The sequence below is a fragment of the Aspergillus welwitschiae genome, assembly GCF_003344945.1.
Source record: "Aspergillus welwitschiae strain CBS 139.54b unplaced genomic scaffold BDQ94scaffold_31, whole genome shotgun sequence".
NCBI classification, from domain to species: Eukaryota; Fungi; Ascomycota; class Eurotiomycetes; order Eurotiales; family Aspergillaceae; genus Aspergillus; species Aspergillus welwitschiae.
Window position 1 is genome coordinate 304,787 of NW_020798725.1, and position 16,039 is coordinate 320,825.

General features: G+C 50.8%; 8 protein-coding genes across 8 annotated transcripts; 4 read left to right on the forward strand and 4 right to left on the reverse strand.

The window, feature by feature from the left end:
• Positions 1-82: 82 nt before the first annotated feature.
• On the forward strand, positions 83-1,830 carry BDQ94DRAFT_77750 (putative cysteine synthase). The gene is made up of 5 exons (XM_026776512.1): positions 83-446; positions 530-589; positions 640-758; positions 830-1,446; positions 1,506-1,830. The coding sequence occupies exons 1-5, from the start codon at positions 153-155 to the stop codon at positions 1,679-1,681; spliced, it is 1,266 nt and encodes a 421-aa protein (XP_026623251.1). The 5' UTR covers positions 83-152; the 3' UTR covers positions 1,682-1,830.
• BDQ94DRAFT_77747 (uncharacterized protein) lies at positions 1,603-2,051 on the reverse strand. The gene has a single exon (XM_026776511.1). It carries the CDS (start codon positions 1,937-1,939, stop codon positions 1,685-1,687), a length of 255 nt encoding a protein of 84 aa, XP_026623252.1. The 5' UTR covers positions 1,940-2,051; the 3' UTR covers positions 1,603-1,684.
• Positions 1,832-4,273, reverse strand: BDQ94DRAFT_181793 (Myb-like DNA-binding domain protein). Its single transcript, XM_026773978.1, has one exon. The coding sequence runs from the start codon at positions 3,805-3,807 to the stop codon at positions 2,164-2,166; it is 1,644 nt and encodes a 547-aa protein (XP_026623253.1). The 5' UTR covers positions 3,808-4,273; the 3' UTR covers positions 1,832-2,163.
• Positions 4,274-4,385: 112 nt separating this feature from the next.
• On the forward strand, positions 4,386-6,595 carry BDQ94DRAFT_149249 (beclin 1). The gene is made up of 2 exons (XM_026767339.1): positions 4,386-4,564; positions 4,658-6,595. Exons 1-2 carry the CDS (start codon positions 4,480-4,482, stop codon positions 6,193-6,195), a joined length of 1,623 nt encoding a protein of 540 aa, XP_026623254.1. The 5' UTR covers positions 4,386-4,479; the 3' UTR covers positions 6,196-6,595.
• A 4,289-nt stretch (positions 6,596-10,884) lies between these two features.
• On the reverse strand, positions 10,885-11,690 carry BDQ94DRAFT_77793 (uncharacterized protein). The gene is made up of 2 exons (XM_026776513.1): positions 11,677-11,690; positions 10,885-11,609 (listed from the first exon to the last, which is right to left on the reverse strand). Exon 2 carries the CDS (start codon positions 11,404-11,406, stop codon positions 11,032-11,034), a length of 375 nt encoding a protein of 124 aa, XP_026623255.1. The 5' UTR covers positions 11,407-11,609; positions 11,677-11,690; the 3' UTR covers positions 10,885-11,031.
• On the reverse strand, positions 10,885-12,472 carry BDQ94DRAFT_149255 (uncharacterized protein). The gene is made up of 4 exons (XM_026767340.1): positions 12,085-12,472; positions 11,931-12,020; positions 11,677-11,837; positions 10,885-11,609 (listed from the first exon to the last, which is right to left on the reverse strand). Exons 1-4 carry the CDS (start codon positions 12,129-12,131, stop codon positions 11,518-11,520), a joined length of 390 nt encoding a protein of 129 aa, XP_026623256.1. The 5' UTR covers positions 12,132-12,472; the 3' UTR covers positions 10,885-11,517.
• On the forward strand, positions 12,170-12,903 carry BDQ94DRAFT_77798 (uncharacterized protein). Its single transcript, XM_026776514.1, has one exon. It carries the CDS (start codon positions 12,430-12,432, stop codon positions 12,814-12,816), a length of 387 nt encoding a protein of 128 aa, XP_026623257.1. The 5' UTR covers positions 12,170-12,429; the 3' UTR covers positions 12,817-12,903.
• Positions 12,904-14,734: 1,831 nt separating this feature from the next.
• On the forward strand, positions 14,735-15,887 carry BDQ94DRAFT_149258 (dienelactone hydrolase family protein). The gene is made up of 3 exons (XM_026767341.1): positions 14,735-14,942; positions 14,995-15,250; positions 15,306-15,887. The coding sequence occupies exons 1-3, from the start codon at positions 14,800-14,802 to the stop codon at positions 15,660-15,662; spliced, it is 756 nt and encodes a 251-aa protein (XP_026623258.1). The 5' UTR covers positions 14,735-14,799; the 3' UTR covers positions 15,663-15,887.
• The last annotated feature ends 152 nt before the right edge of the window (positions 15,888-16,039 follow it).

The window sequence follows — 16,039 nt, forward strand, 5'->3', positions numbered from 1 at the left end:
CGACGAATCACGAAATCCATTGGCGGAGTTGCTCTGGTTGGCCCGAGCTTTTTCTCCGGCCTCTTCTCCGACCAGCTTCTGACGTAGATGAAATTGATATGATTTATATTTTTCTCTTCTCTGCAGTCACTCGTACTTGATCCCCTATAAGCATGGATGACCGCTCGCATCTGTATATCGGCACTGCCTTCGTCGCTGGTGTCCTTCTCACGCTGGGGTTTAAAGATCTTGTCTACCCGGAATTAGAGCGCCGCGTCAAAGACTACTACTACTACCAGGCAAGCTCGCAAGAGAAGACAGCAGCAACCTCTGAAGATGCCTTGAGCGCGAGACCGGGTCCTCCAGCGATCGTTGAAGGCATTGAGGGCTGCATTGGAAACACACCTTTGTTCCGAATCAAATCATTGTCCGATGCGACGGGGTGCGAGATTTTGGGCAAAGCCGAAGTACGTCATTCCACTTCTACTTCGTCCATATCTACATTGATCTTGTAACAACAATAAACGGGGTATATCTAACAAGGCTATAGTTCCTCAATGGAGCTGGACAAAGCTCCAAGGACCGCGTGGCGCTGAGTATGATCCAAATAGTAACGCAATCCCGCCCACCCCTCTGGACTGTCTCTTACATTCCCCGCAGGCCGAAGAACACGGTATCCTGAGACCTCATTCAGGAGACACGATTTATGAGGGCACTTCCGGCTCTACAGGGATCTCCTTGGCTACCTTGGCCCGTGCGAAAGGCTATCTCGCGCACATGTTCGTATCCCATAGCCTACTTCCTTTCCTACAACTCTGCTACAAGCTCTCATATTAACGGTACTCCCCAGTTGTATGCCATCAGACCAAGCGATAGAGAAATCCAACCTCCTCCTCAAATTAGGCGCCATCGTCGACCGCGTACCACCCGCACCCATAGTGGAGAAGGACAACTTTGTGAACCGCGCGCGAGCTCTTGCGCAAGCGCAAACCGCATCGAACACAGACGGAAGAGGTTTCTTTGCCGACCAATTCGAGAACGAGTCCAACTGGCGGGCACATTTCAGTGGCACGGGCCCTGAAATCTATGCGCAATGCGAGGGGAAACTGGATGCTTTCGTGGCGGGCGCTGGGACTGGGGGTACCATCTCTGGTGTGGCACTCTTCCTGAAGCCAAAGATACCGAACTTGCATGTGGTACTGGCCGACCCTCAGGGAAGTGGCCTGTACAATAGGGTTCGTTTTGGCGTCATGTTCGACTACAAGGAGAAGGAAGGCACTAGACGACGGAGACAGGTCGATACTATTGTTGAAGGAATTGGGATCAATCGTGTGACGGCGAACTTTGAGGCTGGGAAGGAGCTGGTTAATGACGCAGTCAGAGTGACGGACGCTCAAGCTTTGGCTATGGCTAGGTGGCTTGTGGAGAAGGACGGCATATTCATCGGCAGTAGCAGTGCCGTGAACTGTAAGTGCTCCCAAGGATTCCTTTGGCGTGTCAATCATGCTAAATCTCCCATCACACAGGCTTCGCGGCAGTGAAGACGGCAATGAAGTTGGGACCCGGTCACAGGATTGTGACAGTGCTGTCTGATTCGGGTTCGAGGCATCTTTCTAGGTTCTGGGCCAAAGCCGGAGATGTTGGTGGCGCCGTGGATACAAAGCTGGAGGATGTTTTGAACGCGAAGGAAGAGGAATATTAGAAGCTACGATTCAGTGCGGACAGCATGGGGTTCGTCACAGGCAAAGAAAGACAAGGCAAGAGAAAAGGTATCATTAATGGGCCTCCGGGAAGATCCCCGGCCAGGGGCGACAAAGCCCAAACATGCTATTCCCGCTATGCATGATGCTGATGCTAGTGTCGGACATGGTGGCGGCCAGAACCATGCTCGTTGGCGCTGAAACCGACCACCTGGGATCCCCTCGGCCTTACCCGGACGAACCGTGGCGGTGGCTCCCATTCGCGCTAGATAGAACCGCGCGATTGTCTACGGCGTCCTGTCATCCAGACTTGCTCTAGTGGGTCGTGGCATGAATCTGGCAAAAGGTCGTGCTCGGGGCGATCGTCCCCACTGACTGGTTGCACGTCTTGATTCGAATCGAACTCTGACTCAGTCGCCGCGAATCGGCTTTATCCCGTCCTTGTCAGTCGACGCGGGCGCCCAATGATTATTCTTCGTGGGAACTAAACGGCTCCGCCACTCCAGAGCTGCAATAGTTCAAATTCGATCTCCGCAAGTGGGCGTCCAGAAAGTCTTGCACGGACGGTGGCCCACGAGAGGTTGTGTTGGTCTTTGATTCTGGTCAGCTCTTCCCGCTCCTGTTTGGTCCACGGTCTGGACAATGGAGGCGGGTTCGCTCGGCGTTCACTCCAGTGCGTTTTATTCCAATTAAGGAGTTGGGGCAGGTTTTTGTGTGGAAGTTGGTCGACAATCTCGTTCCATTTTCTCCCCTGTACTTGCCTCATCTCAATAATTAACCTTGCTTCATCTGGACTAATGTACGTCCGAACACGTTTCTTCGTAGGCGTCGTCGTATCAGGATCGCCTGGAGGGTTCTCCGCCGATACATTCGTTATACTTTCAGAAGAAGCCCCACTCTTTTGGGCGGAAGTGTTGGTCGCTGCTGCCCGCTTCTCTGAATCATGAGAGTCGGTTACGGCGGCCAGATGCTTCCGCATGGCTGCCTGATCATGTTGGCCATCGGGAGTCTGGGATAGAATGTCCTTCAGATGGGAAATGTAATCGGAACGAACAAAGTATTGCTGGCAAGACGCGCATCGGTTCTTCGCACGGCTTGGGGTGTGTGATTCCGAGCGCTTTCCTCGGATCTCCATGCCCCGTTTGGGCGTCGGCGAGGGCTCATAGTCTTCCTGCAACGGATCGTCGGATTCGTCTCCGTCTGGCGTCTCTGCAAAGGACCAGTCGCACACGACGGGGCTGGAATGATGCTTCCTCCCCTGCGGTGACCTCTGAGGCTTCGTTGCGCGTTTCTGTCCAGAGCCCCGTCGAGAGGACCAAGGAAGTGCCCAGATAGATCTTGATCCCGGTGGAGACTGAGACCGCACAGTATTGAAAGAAGGCGCAGGACGTGACTTGTTCCATGTAGGCGTAGCAAAGTCCCCGCTAATTTCAGGAACGCGCCATATCGCCTCCACCGCCTCACTGAACTTGACTTCCTTGGATTGGGCGGATGCTTCAGCCGCAGAGTTTGCTTTTTCGATGGCCGGTTTCCCTGTGGCATCTGCCGTCACCTTTCGGCCCCGAGAGCCACCCGGGTTATTCTGGACGCATAATGCAGTATCCAGCAGCGAGTCCGAACTAGACCCCTCGTCGTTGGTGTCCGGGTCGTCATTGGCTGCTTCGCCCATAATGGCGTCCCATGGCTGGTCCCGGACCAGCCCTGTTTGCGATGGCATCGACGCCGGTGGATGCTGCGATTGCGTGCCGCCGTCATCTCCTGCAGCATCACCTCCGATTTCTTCTGCATCAGGAGAATGAGCAGAACTGCCCAACGCAACATAAATCGCTTCGGGATTTGAAGGTGCAGTAAAGTCCGTCTCGAACAGCCAACCATTCTGTTCCCCGGTATCATCTTCACCCTCCATGGCCTGGATGTGGCCATTGTTCACAATTATATTTCCGGTTTGCAAATCAATTTCGTCGCCAACGTCGGTAAAGTCCTTGCCGTATTTTTCAAAAATGCCTTCGAAGATCGACTTCAAACGGAGATCATTCTGCGCACGTGCTTCGTGAATGTCCATATCGTCCAGCTCTTCCTCGGGTTCCGGCCCCATGGAGAAGCGTGGTCTTTTCGCAGGCCGTTCCATTGTCTCGTTGAGCTATAGTTGTATTATCTTGAGTGCGCTTGAGGGGGAGAGTAGCGACGAAGAAGGATTCCAGCGCTGCTTCTGCGGAACAGAACACCGAGCAAAAGGTCGTTTGATTCAAGGTTGTGGCATCGCCTGCTGAAAGCTCTTTACACTTGTAGTTAGTAAGAGGTAGCGCAAGAAGTAAAGCAGCAGAACTACCGATCCATAGAGACAGACACAGAACCAAACAAGGTAGAACAGAGTAAGTAGAACAGAGTAAGAACGGAGCAGTTATTGACATAGTAACTCCCGAGTACACAGAAGAGGGACATTTCAATGTCTGTTGAACAACAAAAACACATTCGAAGAGCTTTGAGACAGGCTCAGCTCGAAGCGTTTAACACGGACTATGCATACCTTTTAGAGTCTCAAACCAACCGACTTTGCACTCCGACTGTCTGAAGCTGCATTGAGTGAACAGAACCATTGAAACTCCCGGTCGGGGAAAGAAAGACGCCAAAACACGCGCCGCGCACGGATTGCCGCATGACGTCTCGCGAACTGCGATCCCCTGCCGACCATCCCAACATCCCTCTCGTACTTCTCGGTTTCTCCCTGGCTCCCGTCAGACAAACCACCATTTCCACTTCACAACCATAATGCCAGGGCGGCTATTCCCATCATTTCGCCATGTATTGCCAGAAGTGCCGGACTCCCTTGAAGTTGGATGGCTCTCTAGAGTCCCTCAACCCCGCCGCCTTCGACCTGCTGATCGGTAGGTAATCTCAGCTTTGGCCTCTCCTCTCTCTCTTTAGTTGCACGGAATCGAGCCGGAAATTAACCATATCTCTCGTCGCAAACTATCCAGGCTCAACTGGTAGATCCCTGCCAGATCATGGTACCCATTCGTCATCCCGACCTTCCTACCCGCAAGAGCGACGAGAGCTTTACGACCGGGCCTCTAAGCATGCTACATCACCGGTGTATCGAAGATCGGTACCAGCTCCCCGCCAGGCAGGCAGTAATCAGACCAACCCTCCCAGGCTAGGCCGAGGTGACAGTGGTAACATGTCGTTTGTGATGCTCACGGAGTCTCAAGTTGGGCCGCCACATGGACTGTCTGGTATCAGCAGCGATAGTCCCTCGAACAGTAAGCCGCCGGTCAGCACACAGTCCAATGATCGCGGGCCGGACGACGCATCCTTCGCAGATCAAGTCGAACGAACAAGCCGGCTGTTTGATATAATCTCCGCGCGATCCGACATTGACCATCCTATCTGCACGGAATGCACCGAGATGCTCGTGGACGGTTTACAGCAACGACTAGTAGATGCCACAAAGGAGCGGGATGCATACATCTCATTCTTGCGAAACCTGAATTCCTCTGTCCCCACAGCTGAAGAGCTCGAGGCGGCCCAGAAGTCGCTACAGGAGACCTTGGACGCGGAAAAGCTCGCCTTTGAAGAACTCCTTGCGTTGGAAATAGAGAAACAAGCCTTGGATGAAGAAATCGCCGGCTTGGAGGAGGAAGCTCGTCAATTGGATCTTGAAGAAGAAAAGTTCTGGCGTGATCGCAATTCCTTTGCTTTGACTCTCTCCGATTTCCAGAACGAACGCGATGCGCTAAACATGAAATACGACCATGACTCTCGCCAGCTTGAAAGACTACAAAGGACCAATGTGTACAATGACGCCTTCTGCATCGGTCACGATGGCTACTTTGGAACGATCAATGGGTTGCGGCTTGGTCGATTGGCTAACCCATCGGTAGATTGGCCCGAGATCAATGCTGCTTGGGGCCAGACAGCGCTCCTTCTGGCAACCATCGCCGACAAGTTAGGTTTCCAGTTTCAAGGGTATCAAATCAAGCCAATGGGATCTATGTCCAGAATAGAGAAGATCGAACAGTCTCGACCATCCCCGGCTCAGTCGGCGCTGAGTGGAGCAAATGCGATGTCATCCGCACCGCCCAAGATCACCGTCCTCGACCTGTTCTCGTCGGGCGAGCTGCCTCTAAATCTTCCTTGGCTTCACCGCCGGTTTGATGCAGGCATGGTGGCGTTTCTGGAATGTTTACGTCAACTAGGTGAATTTGTGGAGAAGACGCCGGTGCCTGTGCCCTCAAATCGCCGGGGTCAGGCCAACACCGCAGTGCCCGGATTGAAGCTTCCATACGAAATTAAGCGCGACAAGATTGGCGACGCCAGCATCAAGCTTGGCTTCAACCAGAACGACGAAACCTGGACCCGTGCGTGCAAATACACCCTGACCTGTTGTAAGTTCCTGCTGGCGCATGCGAGCAACGTTGCTAGCGCGGGATCCAGTAATTCTGCTGCCGTCGCAGCAGCAGCAGTTGCAGCTGGCGAACAAGCTGGGATGCCTACGACTAACCCTACGACCAAATGAAGCCGTCATATGGTATAGACCGACAGTGCGGGATTAAACAAAACTGCAACCCCCTGCCCTGCTTCACTACCTTTGCAATTATTAATGGGACTGATTCCCATCGACCCTGCAGCTTACAACCCGATGTTGGGTAACGTACTTTGCTCATCATAGCTCTCACCGGATGGACCTGATGAAACTTGGATGGATGAAAGCAAATACCTGGTCATGAGCAGTGTGAGGTGGCAGCATGGCACTTCAGCATGTTTTCAACCCACCATGCTTTCTCTTCCTTGCATCACGCGGTTGTAGCATGACCACCAGCAGCAACCTTTTTCCCAGTGAAACTTAGCAGCATATGATCAACGATACCGCACAGTAGTTGCTATTTACGTATTGCCTCTTTTGTCTTCTCCCGTAGCCAGTTTTTGCGTCCGAAGCCTGGCGGTGTCGGAAGAGAACGATGATCACCTCGACAAGCCGGCTGGGATCCAGTGGACCGGCCCTGACAGGGATAGACAGGCAGGGAAGGTGTCACTTGAGTCTCCTTCTGGTATTGGCTGAAGGTTCAGCCTGCCTTGACAAATGCCTTTGAGCAAAATGTGGTAGAGACGGGAGATCGTCCTCTAGTTGTCGGGAGCAGTGTGTGAGAGAAGCGAGAGTGTGGGTGGGTTCTCCGGAATCTGACACGACCAGACACTCAATCCTGTAAGCGAGATGCAGGATTGGCTTCATGAATGACTCCTGCGTACGATTATCCTTGGAGGCAAGATAGACAGTGGGCCACATGGAGCCAGCCATGGCTTCCCTTCCAACGGACATGACTGCCTTGCCTGGACTTGTCTGCCTGCTTTCCTGCCTGTCTCACCCCCCATTGCTTCTTTCAATCACAGACACCCGCAGACTCGCCATCTCCTGCGCTCGCATCCTGATTGGACTGCAGCGCCTTCATCTCAATTTCGCAGGTCCGGCGTGTCGGGCGCGCCAAACCCCCAGGTTCCCTGCAAATCCGAACGAAAGGGCCAAATGGACGAAAGTTGACGCCGCGTCGCGGGTGCGAAAACAAAGGAAACAAAGGGAAAAAGCAGCCTAGAGATGCAGCCACCATCATTCGGACATTGTGCGGATCCATGGCGCCGGGTCTTTACCCACTTTCTCAATCTCGCTTTCTCACCCTCTTCCCTCTCGCTCCTGTTTCGTTTTCCCCCCCCCCTCCTTCCAATGTCATACAGATAGCCCAGGGATGATCCTACAACTGTCGCAAAAGAAATCATAACCTACTGCTGGGAATGTTTCGGCCCGCCCCCGGGGTGGCCACACCCCTAAAAAAACCACGCTAGATAACCCCTACATCCCATGCTAATCCACACGAGGAGAGGAGAAGAGGAGAAGAAGGAGGAGGTGGTGGTGGTAGTGCACCATCGTCTCCATCCATCCATCCCATTCCCTTTCCCCTCCTCATTTTTCCTCTTCCTTCTTACACTGATGTCCATTAGCGCATGGTCTAACTGACGGACTGGCGGGCGCGACACGCACGGGAAACGGAAGCACTATTCACGGCGCGACATTAGCGTCTTTCGCTCAGTTTTTTTTCTTTCCTTCTCCTTTCGTCTTTTCAAATCCCTGGTCGAATTGATACTAGATACATACACACATACACACATACATACATAACTAATTAGGAGATTTTGAAATAAATCCAAGTTACTATCCGTCAACCATCATCACTATCAACTTAACCCCCCCCCGACTTTCTGTCGGTCATAAATTCACAAACCAAATTACTAGGCGTATTCTCCCTCCGTAAGTAGTAAGTAGTTTATCACTCACCATGTATAATAATCTGTAATATGAATATCCCCAAGGGTCAGTTCCTCTTTTTCATATGTACTTTTGCCCAAAACCCCCCAGTACTTATCACCTACTTACTATATACTTAACCCCATTAGCCCTGTTTTGCTCTGATAGTCTAGTAGTACTTATTTCTCCTCACATAGTACTAACGTTAGTTTAGTTATAGCCCAGTGAACAAGGGACAAAACTCACACCGTATAGCCGTAGCTAATCCTACTACCTTACCTAAGAATTAAGCCAGCAATAAATCAAAAGCACGTTCTGTAGGTTAGTAAAGAGTATCTAGTAACGTATTTTATTTAATCTATGTATGTATGTATGCAAGTATGGATGTATGGATGTATGGATGTATGCCGCTGGTGGTTGCCTTGTTCCATATCCGGTGTATGTATTGATGCCGTAACGAGGTAGATACATACATACGGCCATACATACATATATACATAGTAGCCCGCCTGATTAGTCTTGAAAAACCGTAGTAATATTGTAATGATCGCGGTCGTGCATGCAGTGCTTTGTTTCAGCCCTTACGTGATGCTAACTAGACTAAATCTTGGGGCGGATGATATTCGAATGCGAGAGAGAGAGGGGGAAAGGAGGAGGGCATCTGGACTACTACTTACTATCCGGCTATCTGCTTACTTACCTAGATAGGTATGGGTTGATCATGACTGCATGTAGGTACTTTTGGCCGGGTGATTTCCGGCGGAGGAAGAATCAGAGACAAGAAAATGATTTTGCTTCTTGTATTTCTTTTCTCTCTGCGTTTTAATTCCTTTTTCTTATACTTATCAGAGGGTGCCATGGTGATATTGCCTCGGTATGGCGTAACGAGTTAGAATGGATTTCCCGACGCTGATAGGCAGGAATTACCAGGATGGAGTATCATACCGTATCGCGTATCTTTACACAGATAGCACAGATACGGCAGTTTGGGGCAGGGAAGGGAGGGTTTGGTGGGCAGGCTTCGATGTGGTTAGAGCTTAAGAGGCTAGTCCTCGAGAAAAGAAATCAGCCGTCAGTTGTGATATGTCGTGGTCGATAACTTGATTCTCACGACGCCGACGCACTGCGATGATCGGCTGAACTTGGCCTTCTAGTGCCAATGCATGGAAGCATTTTGAGTAAATCCTATGTCAGCTGCAAAGAGAGTGCCCGACAGACAGCAGGACGCCGAGGCGTTGAAGCATAGATCCCCACCACACTGGACGGAAGGATTGAAATGTTCGGCTCTTCCGCAGAGCCCACTAGGTTAGCCTCACCATGTTGAGCAACATTCGGATAGTGCTGACCCAAGCGAGGATGGTCTTTCGGATCTGCTGGCGGACACAGCATGTGAAACCTTAGATCGAATGCTGATGGTGGACACTCCAACCCCAAGAACGAGAGCCATCAGGGGCAACAAATCAATCCAGCACAAGCTCTTTCACCATTCATCGGTCCATATCTTACACCGTGCAATGTGGCTGGCTGGAACCCTCCCACGAGGATGGGCGATCCTTGAAGAACATTGGCTAGCATACGCCAGAGCAAGAAAGTGAGTTTCTGTCGTCCTCAGCTGTGCTCAGCAGGACTCAGCTCACTCTGCTCTATGGGTCACAGCAGAGGAGCAGAGTAGACATCATCAGGACCAGATGACACATGCACTATGTACAAGGTTGTGGAAGGTTTGCCCAAAAAGTGCGAAAGTACCAAGCTGACCTCTGTCAGCCCTTGGCTAACTGGCACACCTTGCTGAATGTCCTGGTTCGTTTTCCAAGGCAATGCGCAGCGCCGGGGCTCCAATAGCCTGAATCGTTATCGTGCACCGAAGCAGGTGGATCGGGCTATAATGGCAAAATGGTGCCTTTCCCACAGCGTTGTACCGGTACGGAAAGGTAAGGAACACAAAGCCACTAACCATGGCTTCAGGTAGTTATATCACTTAAGTATAGAGCCCTAGGCAGTCTGTGCTCCCACCGTTCGTGCTCTCTGTGGCTGTTCTGATGTCATCAAACTTGAAGATCCCCATGGGCTGAGTGAGTTCTTGCCCGCAGTGAGTGATGGTGAGACACCGATCAGGACAGAAAGTGTATTGTTCCCCGAGGGTGCTAGTGGCGAATCCCATGCACTGGTCGACGACGGCGAAACCAAGTTGATCAGTGGCCGGTTTAGTGAGGCGCACAATACTTGAAACGAACCGATTCCAACCCTGACAGCCAAAAAGAAACAACAGTTAGGGTAACAAGAACAAGGACATTGATCCAACCTACTCACTTGTCAGACTGCATTGATGTCTGTTCATGTTGAGTCTGAGTCCCTTGAGGCAGCCATAATATTTTCTAAACTGTAAGGACAGGAACAACACCAGCTACTGAAATCCTGAATATTCCACGGTAGTTGTGCTCAGGCCGACTCGGCAAGCTTGGACAGGTATTAAGAAGGAAGATAGTCCATACAATGGCTCCGGTCGTAAATACCGTACCTATGCTCTTGTTGTATTTTTGCATCCCCGGCTGAAGTTTGGGTGGGAAAACCGGGCGGACCTCCGATCCGAACCGTCAATTTGACGGGCCGAAAGTTCCAGCTGTCGTTGAATGTCGTCCCAAGGTTGTTCCATTGCGAGCCAAAGACGTGCAGTCTACACTAAATCAAGGCGCTCTTCTTCTGGAGATATACGCGTCATATTGGAGGTCCGAGCAGCGGGGACGACCTACCAACTATACTGTTCAAGGGAGAGAAACGTGCTGTAGATGATAATCTGTAGGTGTGAAAGTATAGCCGGGCGCCCCTTGATAACAGCCCGAGGTGCGTTGTATGTTGTTTGCCTCTATCGACTATCTCTAGTTATCGTTCAAGCGGAAGAAACTTATATAAGCATAATGTGGCATCATGGCTGGTAGCAGAGAACGTTTGCGCTGTAGGAACAATCCCTTCAATAGTCCAAGAGAAGGGGCAAATGCCGTTGACGGATCGCCCGCGATAGGGCAAGAAATCCTCCGCTAGGTGTGCAACGAATGAGCTTCAGATATGAGACCCTAGTATAACCGCATTACGTGGACGACATAGATGCCGGCCTTTCGCTTTCGCTATATTGAGACACAAATGCCAGAAAGTTGAAGACCAAATAAATGCCAACATATTGACTGTGTAAACAATACTTAACGCCAAAATTGACTGGACGACGGGCTCGACTGTCGCTCCCGAACTTCCGAAGAGTGGCATGGCCCGCACATAGGCGGCTGTGGTCACCACCCAGTACATCAGGCGAGCGAGCGACAGATGAGCTGCGCCGGCGTTATTTTCCCTCCATGCCTTGATTGGCATTGGTTTGGTGGAGGGAAGCAATGACAGAGCGTCCAAGCCAATAAAACCGATTTCTCCAAACATGCCCGCCATATGAGGATATATAAAAGATGAAAGCAGTGAAGTTGAATCCGTAATCTCCCATCCCGAACCTTGACCCAAATTATATGCTGATATTAGCCGACCCCGGCCCGTCAAAGGCAGTCATGAGTTACGACCCTGACCACGCTGCTGTTCGTCGCCGCTGGAGTATTGGCCTGCCGAGTCCGTAGGAGATGTCGATGCCGAGGTGGATGCTGCAGATCAGGCGCTGTTAGCAACTCTGACGATCATGGCGAATGTTGTCTAGCTGGGAATCTTCACCTGTTGACTGATAGAATCGCTCCCCTCGTTGCGCTGAAGGGGACCTTGTGTTGTTGCCGTCGAGGATCAAAGACTGTCGAGCTTTGAGGCGTTCCTCAGCTTCTCGAATCCTAGCCTGAAGCTGTTCCAATTCTCGCTCCTGGATCATCATTTGGTGTCTCCTATGGTTGAAGGGCTCGTCAGTTTCGCCGCATCGACACAAGCTAAGAAGCGAGACAAGACCGCAAATCATCAACAGCCCAAGTGGAACCTACTTTTGATCGATGGTCTGTGAAAGGTGATTGACATCGGAATCAAGCGAAAAGGCGCTATCCAGCGCCGATGAGAAGGCTTGTGCCATGGTCCTGCCACGTCTTGGTCAACGCCAACGTTCGGGAGAGAAGAGGATCGCAAGAGAGGAGAACGAACGACTGTGGGCGGTTCTTGGGCTTCCATTCCTGATCGATATCCGACATTTTGTTTGGTGGTTGTCAAGGGCGTTGATTATGGGGCACTGGTATGGAGGATCGAAACGAAAGGGGGGGTAAAGTTGGATGCGAGAAGGTTGGGAAGGGGGGAAAAGGAGTATGTGAAATGAAGTCCAAGACGTGGAGGGAGTTTAGAAGCGCGCGCGTCAGGAACGGAACAGGGGGTTATTAAGTGGATATGATAGCACGGATGGGGTGGTCCTTGCGCTCAGAGTAATTAAGAGTGGACAAGGCGAGGAACAAAAATCACCGAAGATTTCAAAAGATTGATTGTATAGAAGCTTTGATGACGGAGACCAGGACCGGCCGGGATCTAAGTAATAACTATAAAAGGGGGCAGCGAGGACTCGAGCGATGGCTGGAGGGGAAAATCGGCAAAATTGCAGACACCGTCGCACTACTGGAGACCGGCCAGGTAGGGAGGGACCACTTTTGGGTTATTGAGTCCGATGGGGATGGATGGATAATGACAGGGGCTGCACGATCGGCGGGGATGACGATGGCAAGCGCTGGGGGGGGATCGAAGTGGGATGCAGGGCCGTCCGCGGCTTTAATTTCTTGTCGCAGGTATAGAAGCAGCCGTAGAAAAGCGATGGAAGCGATGGCGAAGGAAGAGGAGCAGATGGATAGATGGATGGAGGGTACTGGGTGTCAGGTCTGTGTCAAAGAATAGTCAATTTGGGTAAGTTGAAACTCATCCATGGGTGGTTCGGGTGCTCCATGATTGCCTTGGAGGGTAAATAGTGCAGCTCCATCGTCCTCACTAGTCGGGCGGTAGTGGAATTGCATCGTCCACTCTGCCTGGATGCCCCTGAATCCCGTCCCATCCTCAAGGACGGAGCCGCAACCAATGGGAAATTATACGGTCACGTGAGAGCAGATCAGCCCCTGTTTTGGGTCTTTGTTGCCTTGCTGCCACCCCCCGCCCCTCTTTATTGCCACCCGGCCACTCGTCTCTCTCTTATTGCAGATCCGAGTCCCATCCATCTATCCATCCATCCATTCATACTTCTTGTCGTTGCACGACGCCGTCTCTATTCTATCTACTGAAACATTGGGACTGCCATGGGCATACCTACTGTATTGAGTATTAAATTACTATCTCCTCACGAGATATTCCCACACGGATCTCCGTATCTGTCAGTTTCAACGTCCGCGTCTTTCGATGCCTTCAAATCACATCCAGTTGCTTTTTCCCTGATGTGCCAATTAGAGATACCCGCATAGAAAGTGACCAATAAAGACTCCCAAACAGGCCAATTTTGGTACACCACTCCAGCTATTGATATTTACATGTCAAATTCTAGCAAAGCAAGCCTCAGAAGATCGCAAACTTACCGTTTAGCCCATCGCGATTATGCATGTCACTTACGAGAGCGGCCACTAATGCGATGATCCCTATCCTTCCCTCTCAGCTTGGTTCTTCTTGCCAGAAATAGAATAGAGGTCGGCCTATATCGCAGCCAGAGTCAGCTCAACTGTAAGTATGTATGAGCTAGCTCCTATTATGAACTCCAGGAAAGGTTTGGTAGCCTCTGGCGTTTCAGGCGTCTGTGCTCTCTTTGGGGTTCTACATTGATATGTCTATAGACCTGGTCCATAGTATTTATAGCTTGAAGATCGGTTTACATATCACAGATGTGCTGCAAGACGTCTGTGTACCTGCATGTACTATTTTGGGGTTGCGCAACATTCCCGTCTCACCCATATCGTCGGCCAACTTATGAGCAGCCTGATAATCCAGCACGCACTACGGAGTACTCAGGAACCAGTATTCCACTCGTCGTCACAGGGCAAAAGAAACTTGGTCCCAGGACATGCACGAAGCCGTCCATTTAATCCAATTTACCATCAAGCACATGTCTGGAAGTTGACCAAGCTCCGGTGACCTCGCTCATGAAAGACCCGCTGAATCAGTGGCCAATGCTATGGTCACTGCAACAGGTGATGGGCAAGTCCTATTCGTATGCCGCACGCTGGGCGGAGCCTACAGTAAGCCCAGAGAAATGCCAAAAAAAGAAGCATTATACAACATCAGGATAAGACTGGGTCGGAGATACTGATCATGTATTGTTAATGGCGAGGCGAAAAACATGATACTCAAGTCAGAGTATGCAATCGTATTCCCAATTTATCCTCTCTCCAGCATCTGCGCACCGAGTAGTATATTTGGCGACGTTTAAAGATATTTGAGCTTGCCTTCACTAGGTTCCATCGTAGAAGTCCGCATGGCTTTAAGTTGCACGCTAAGTGTGGCCACAATCATTTGGTGACAATCTATCGAAACCGGAGTTGTGTGTTTCTCGCTCACTTGCGTCGTATGCGTTGTTGCGCACAAAGCCTCGGTGATATACGATGCGGACGGCATGCCGATGAGCAGCTCCGCTTGCAGCCTGCCGATATAATCGCAGTCAATGTAGTTAGTTTACGTTGGATTAAAATCTTACCATCGATCTAAGCTGAGAGAAGCTAGCTCAACCATGGAAGACATCATATCGGAAATAACGGATAGCTCCGAGTGTGTCGGAGGTGGCAGCTCATGCCCCGCTATTTAGTCCCCTTCCCCTCTTCCCTTCTGTCAGCTTTGCTGTCCTCTTTCATATCTCAATCATTCAAGCCTCAATCAGCTTACAGTACACATCGTTGATAAACAATCATGGCATCCCTCCCCGCCGGAAGCTGCTGTTACCAAGGCGTCAAGCACGAAGGTGAAGCCAAGGGTAGCTTCTCGCAGCTCAATGATTTCGAGATTTACACCAGCTCTCCTGCTGACAAGTCCACCGAGAATGGTGTCTTGGTGTATGTTCTGCCTTCAATTATATCCAAAGCAGATCGAACTAACAACAGGAAGTATTACGGACGTGATCGGCCACCGCTTCATCAACGCTCAGCTCATTGCCGACCAGTTTGCCGCCAATGGCTACTTCGTCATGATGCCTGACCTTTTCGACAACGACGCCATCCCGCTCAACCGCCCCGAAGGTTTCGATCTCATGGCATGGAAGGGTGGTGCATACCACAAGGACAAGAAGCCCCATACTCCCGAGGTCGTCGACCCCATTATCGAAGCATGCATCAAGGAGATGAGAACTAAGTATGGATGCAAGGTATGACTTCCACTGATGAGTTGGGTAACTAGAAATGAAATCTAACATCTATCAGAAAATCGGTGCCGTCGGCTACTGCTTCGGTGGAAAGTACGTTGTGCGCCATTTGCGCCCCGGCCAGATCGATGCTGGATATACCGCCCACCCTTCTTTCGTCGAGTCGGAGGAACTGAAAGCCATCAAGGGCCCTCTGGCTATTGCTGCTGCGGAAACGGATGCAATTTTCCCGGCCGAAAAGCGCCATGAATCTGAAGAGATCCTCAAGGCCTTGGGCCTCCCTTACCAGCTTAACCTCTATAGCGGTGTGGCGCACGGCTTTGCTGTCCGGGGAGACCCTGCCAACCGGACGGTGCAGTATGCTAAGGAGAACGCTTTCTTGCAGGCTGTTCAATGGTTCAAGGAGCACTTGTAGTGTATTAATCCTTGTCTAAAACAACCTACCTGCAATGGGAGATATGATGACCTCAATGGATTGTAGGCGTAATGGCCTTATATATCAAAATGTTAGACCCTCTCAATGAACTATGTCAATCACTTATATCTGCAAGAATATGTGACTCGTCATTATCATGCAACCATGATATTCGAAGATCGATTTCATGCAAAGTCTCCAATTTCCAGGTGAATAAGAACTAGGGCATTCTTCACATCCAGCACTCTATACGAGCCGCATAGCTTGAAGTTGAAATAATCTCTTTGTAGTACTACGCTCGGCTGTCTATATCTGTACTGAGCTATGAGCTATAGCGCGGCTAACATCACGCAAAAGGATCCAAAAAGGCGAAAGAC

Excerpts from the sequence above, each read along its gene's own strand:
- BDQ94DRAFT_77798 (XM_026776514.1), top strand. The coding sequence starts at position 12,430 with ATGACGGAGACCAGGACCGGCCGGGATCTAAGTAATAACTATAAAAGG.
- BDQ94DRAFT_149255 (XM_026767340.1), bottom strand. The coding sequence starts at position 12,131 with ATGTCGGATATCGATCAGGAATGGAAGCCCAAGAACCGCCCACAGTC. Across the intron at positions 12,021-12,084 it reads CCCAAGAACCGCCCACAGTC|GACCATGGCACAAGCCTTCT; the intron begins GTTCGTTCTCCT and ends AAGACGTGGCAG. Across the intron at positions 11,610-11,676 it reads GCGATTCTATCAGTCAACAG|CATCCACCTCGGCATCGACA; the intron begins GTGAAGATTCCC and ends CCTGATCTGCAG.
- BDQ94DRAFT_77750 (XM_026776512.1), top strand. The coding sequence starts at position 153 with ATGGATGACCGCTCGCATCTGTATATCGGCACTGCCTTCGTCGCTGGT. Across the intron at positions 447-529 it reads AGATTTTGGGCAAAGCCGAA|TTCCTCAATGGAGCTGGACA; the intron begins GTACGTCATTCC and ends ACAAGGCTATAG. Across the intron at positions 1,447-1,505 it reads CAGTAGCAGTGCCGTGAACT|GCTTCGCGGCAGTGAAGACG; the intron begins GTAAGTGCTCCC and ends CCCATCACACAG.
- BDQ94DRAFT_77793 (XM_026776513.1), bottom strand. The coding sequence starts at position 11,406 with ATGGCGGGCATGTTTGGAGAAATCGGTTTTATTGGCTTGGACGCTCTG.
- BDQ94DRAFT_77747 (XM_026776511.1), bottom strand. The coding sequence starts at position 1,939 with ATGGGAGCCACCGCCACGGTTCGTCCGGGTAAGGCCGAGGGGATCCCA.
- BDQ94DRAFT_149249 (XM_026767339.1), top strand. The coding sequence starts at position 4,480 with ATGTATTGCCAGAAGTGCCGGACTCCCTTGAAGTTGGATGGCTCTCTA. Across the intron at positions 4,565-4,657 it reads CGCCTTCGACCTGCTGATCG|GCTCAACTGGTAGATCCCTG; the intron begins GTAGGTAATCTC and ends CAAACTATCCAG.
- BDQ94DRAFT_181793 (XM_026773978.1), bottom strand. The coding sequence starts at position 3,807 with ATGGAACGGCCTGCGAAAAGACCACGCTTCTCCATGGGGCCGGAACCC.
- BDQ94DRAFT_149258 (XM_026767341.1), top strand. The coding sequence starts at position 14,800 with ATGGCATCCCTCCCCGCCGGAAGCTGCTGTTACCAAGGCGTCAAGCAC. Across the intron at positions 14,943-14,994 it reads ACCGAGAATGGTGTCTTGGT|TATTACGGACGTGATCGGCC; the intron begins GTATGTTCTGCC and ends AACAACAGGAAG. Across the intron at positions 15,251-15,305 it reads GAACTAAGTATGGATGCAAG|AAAATCGGTGCCGTCGGCTA; the intron begins GTATGACTTCCA and ends AACATCTATCAG.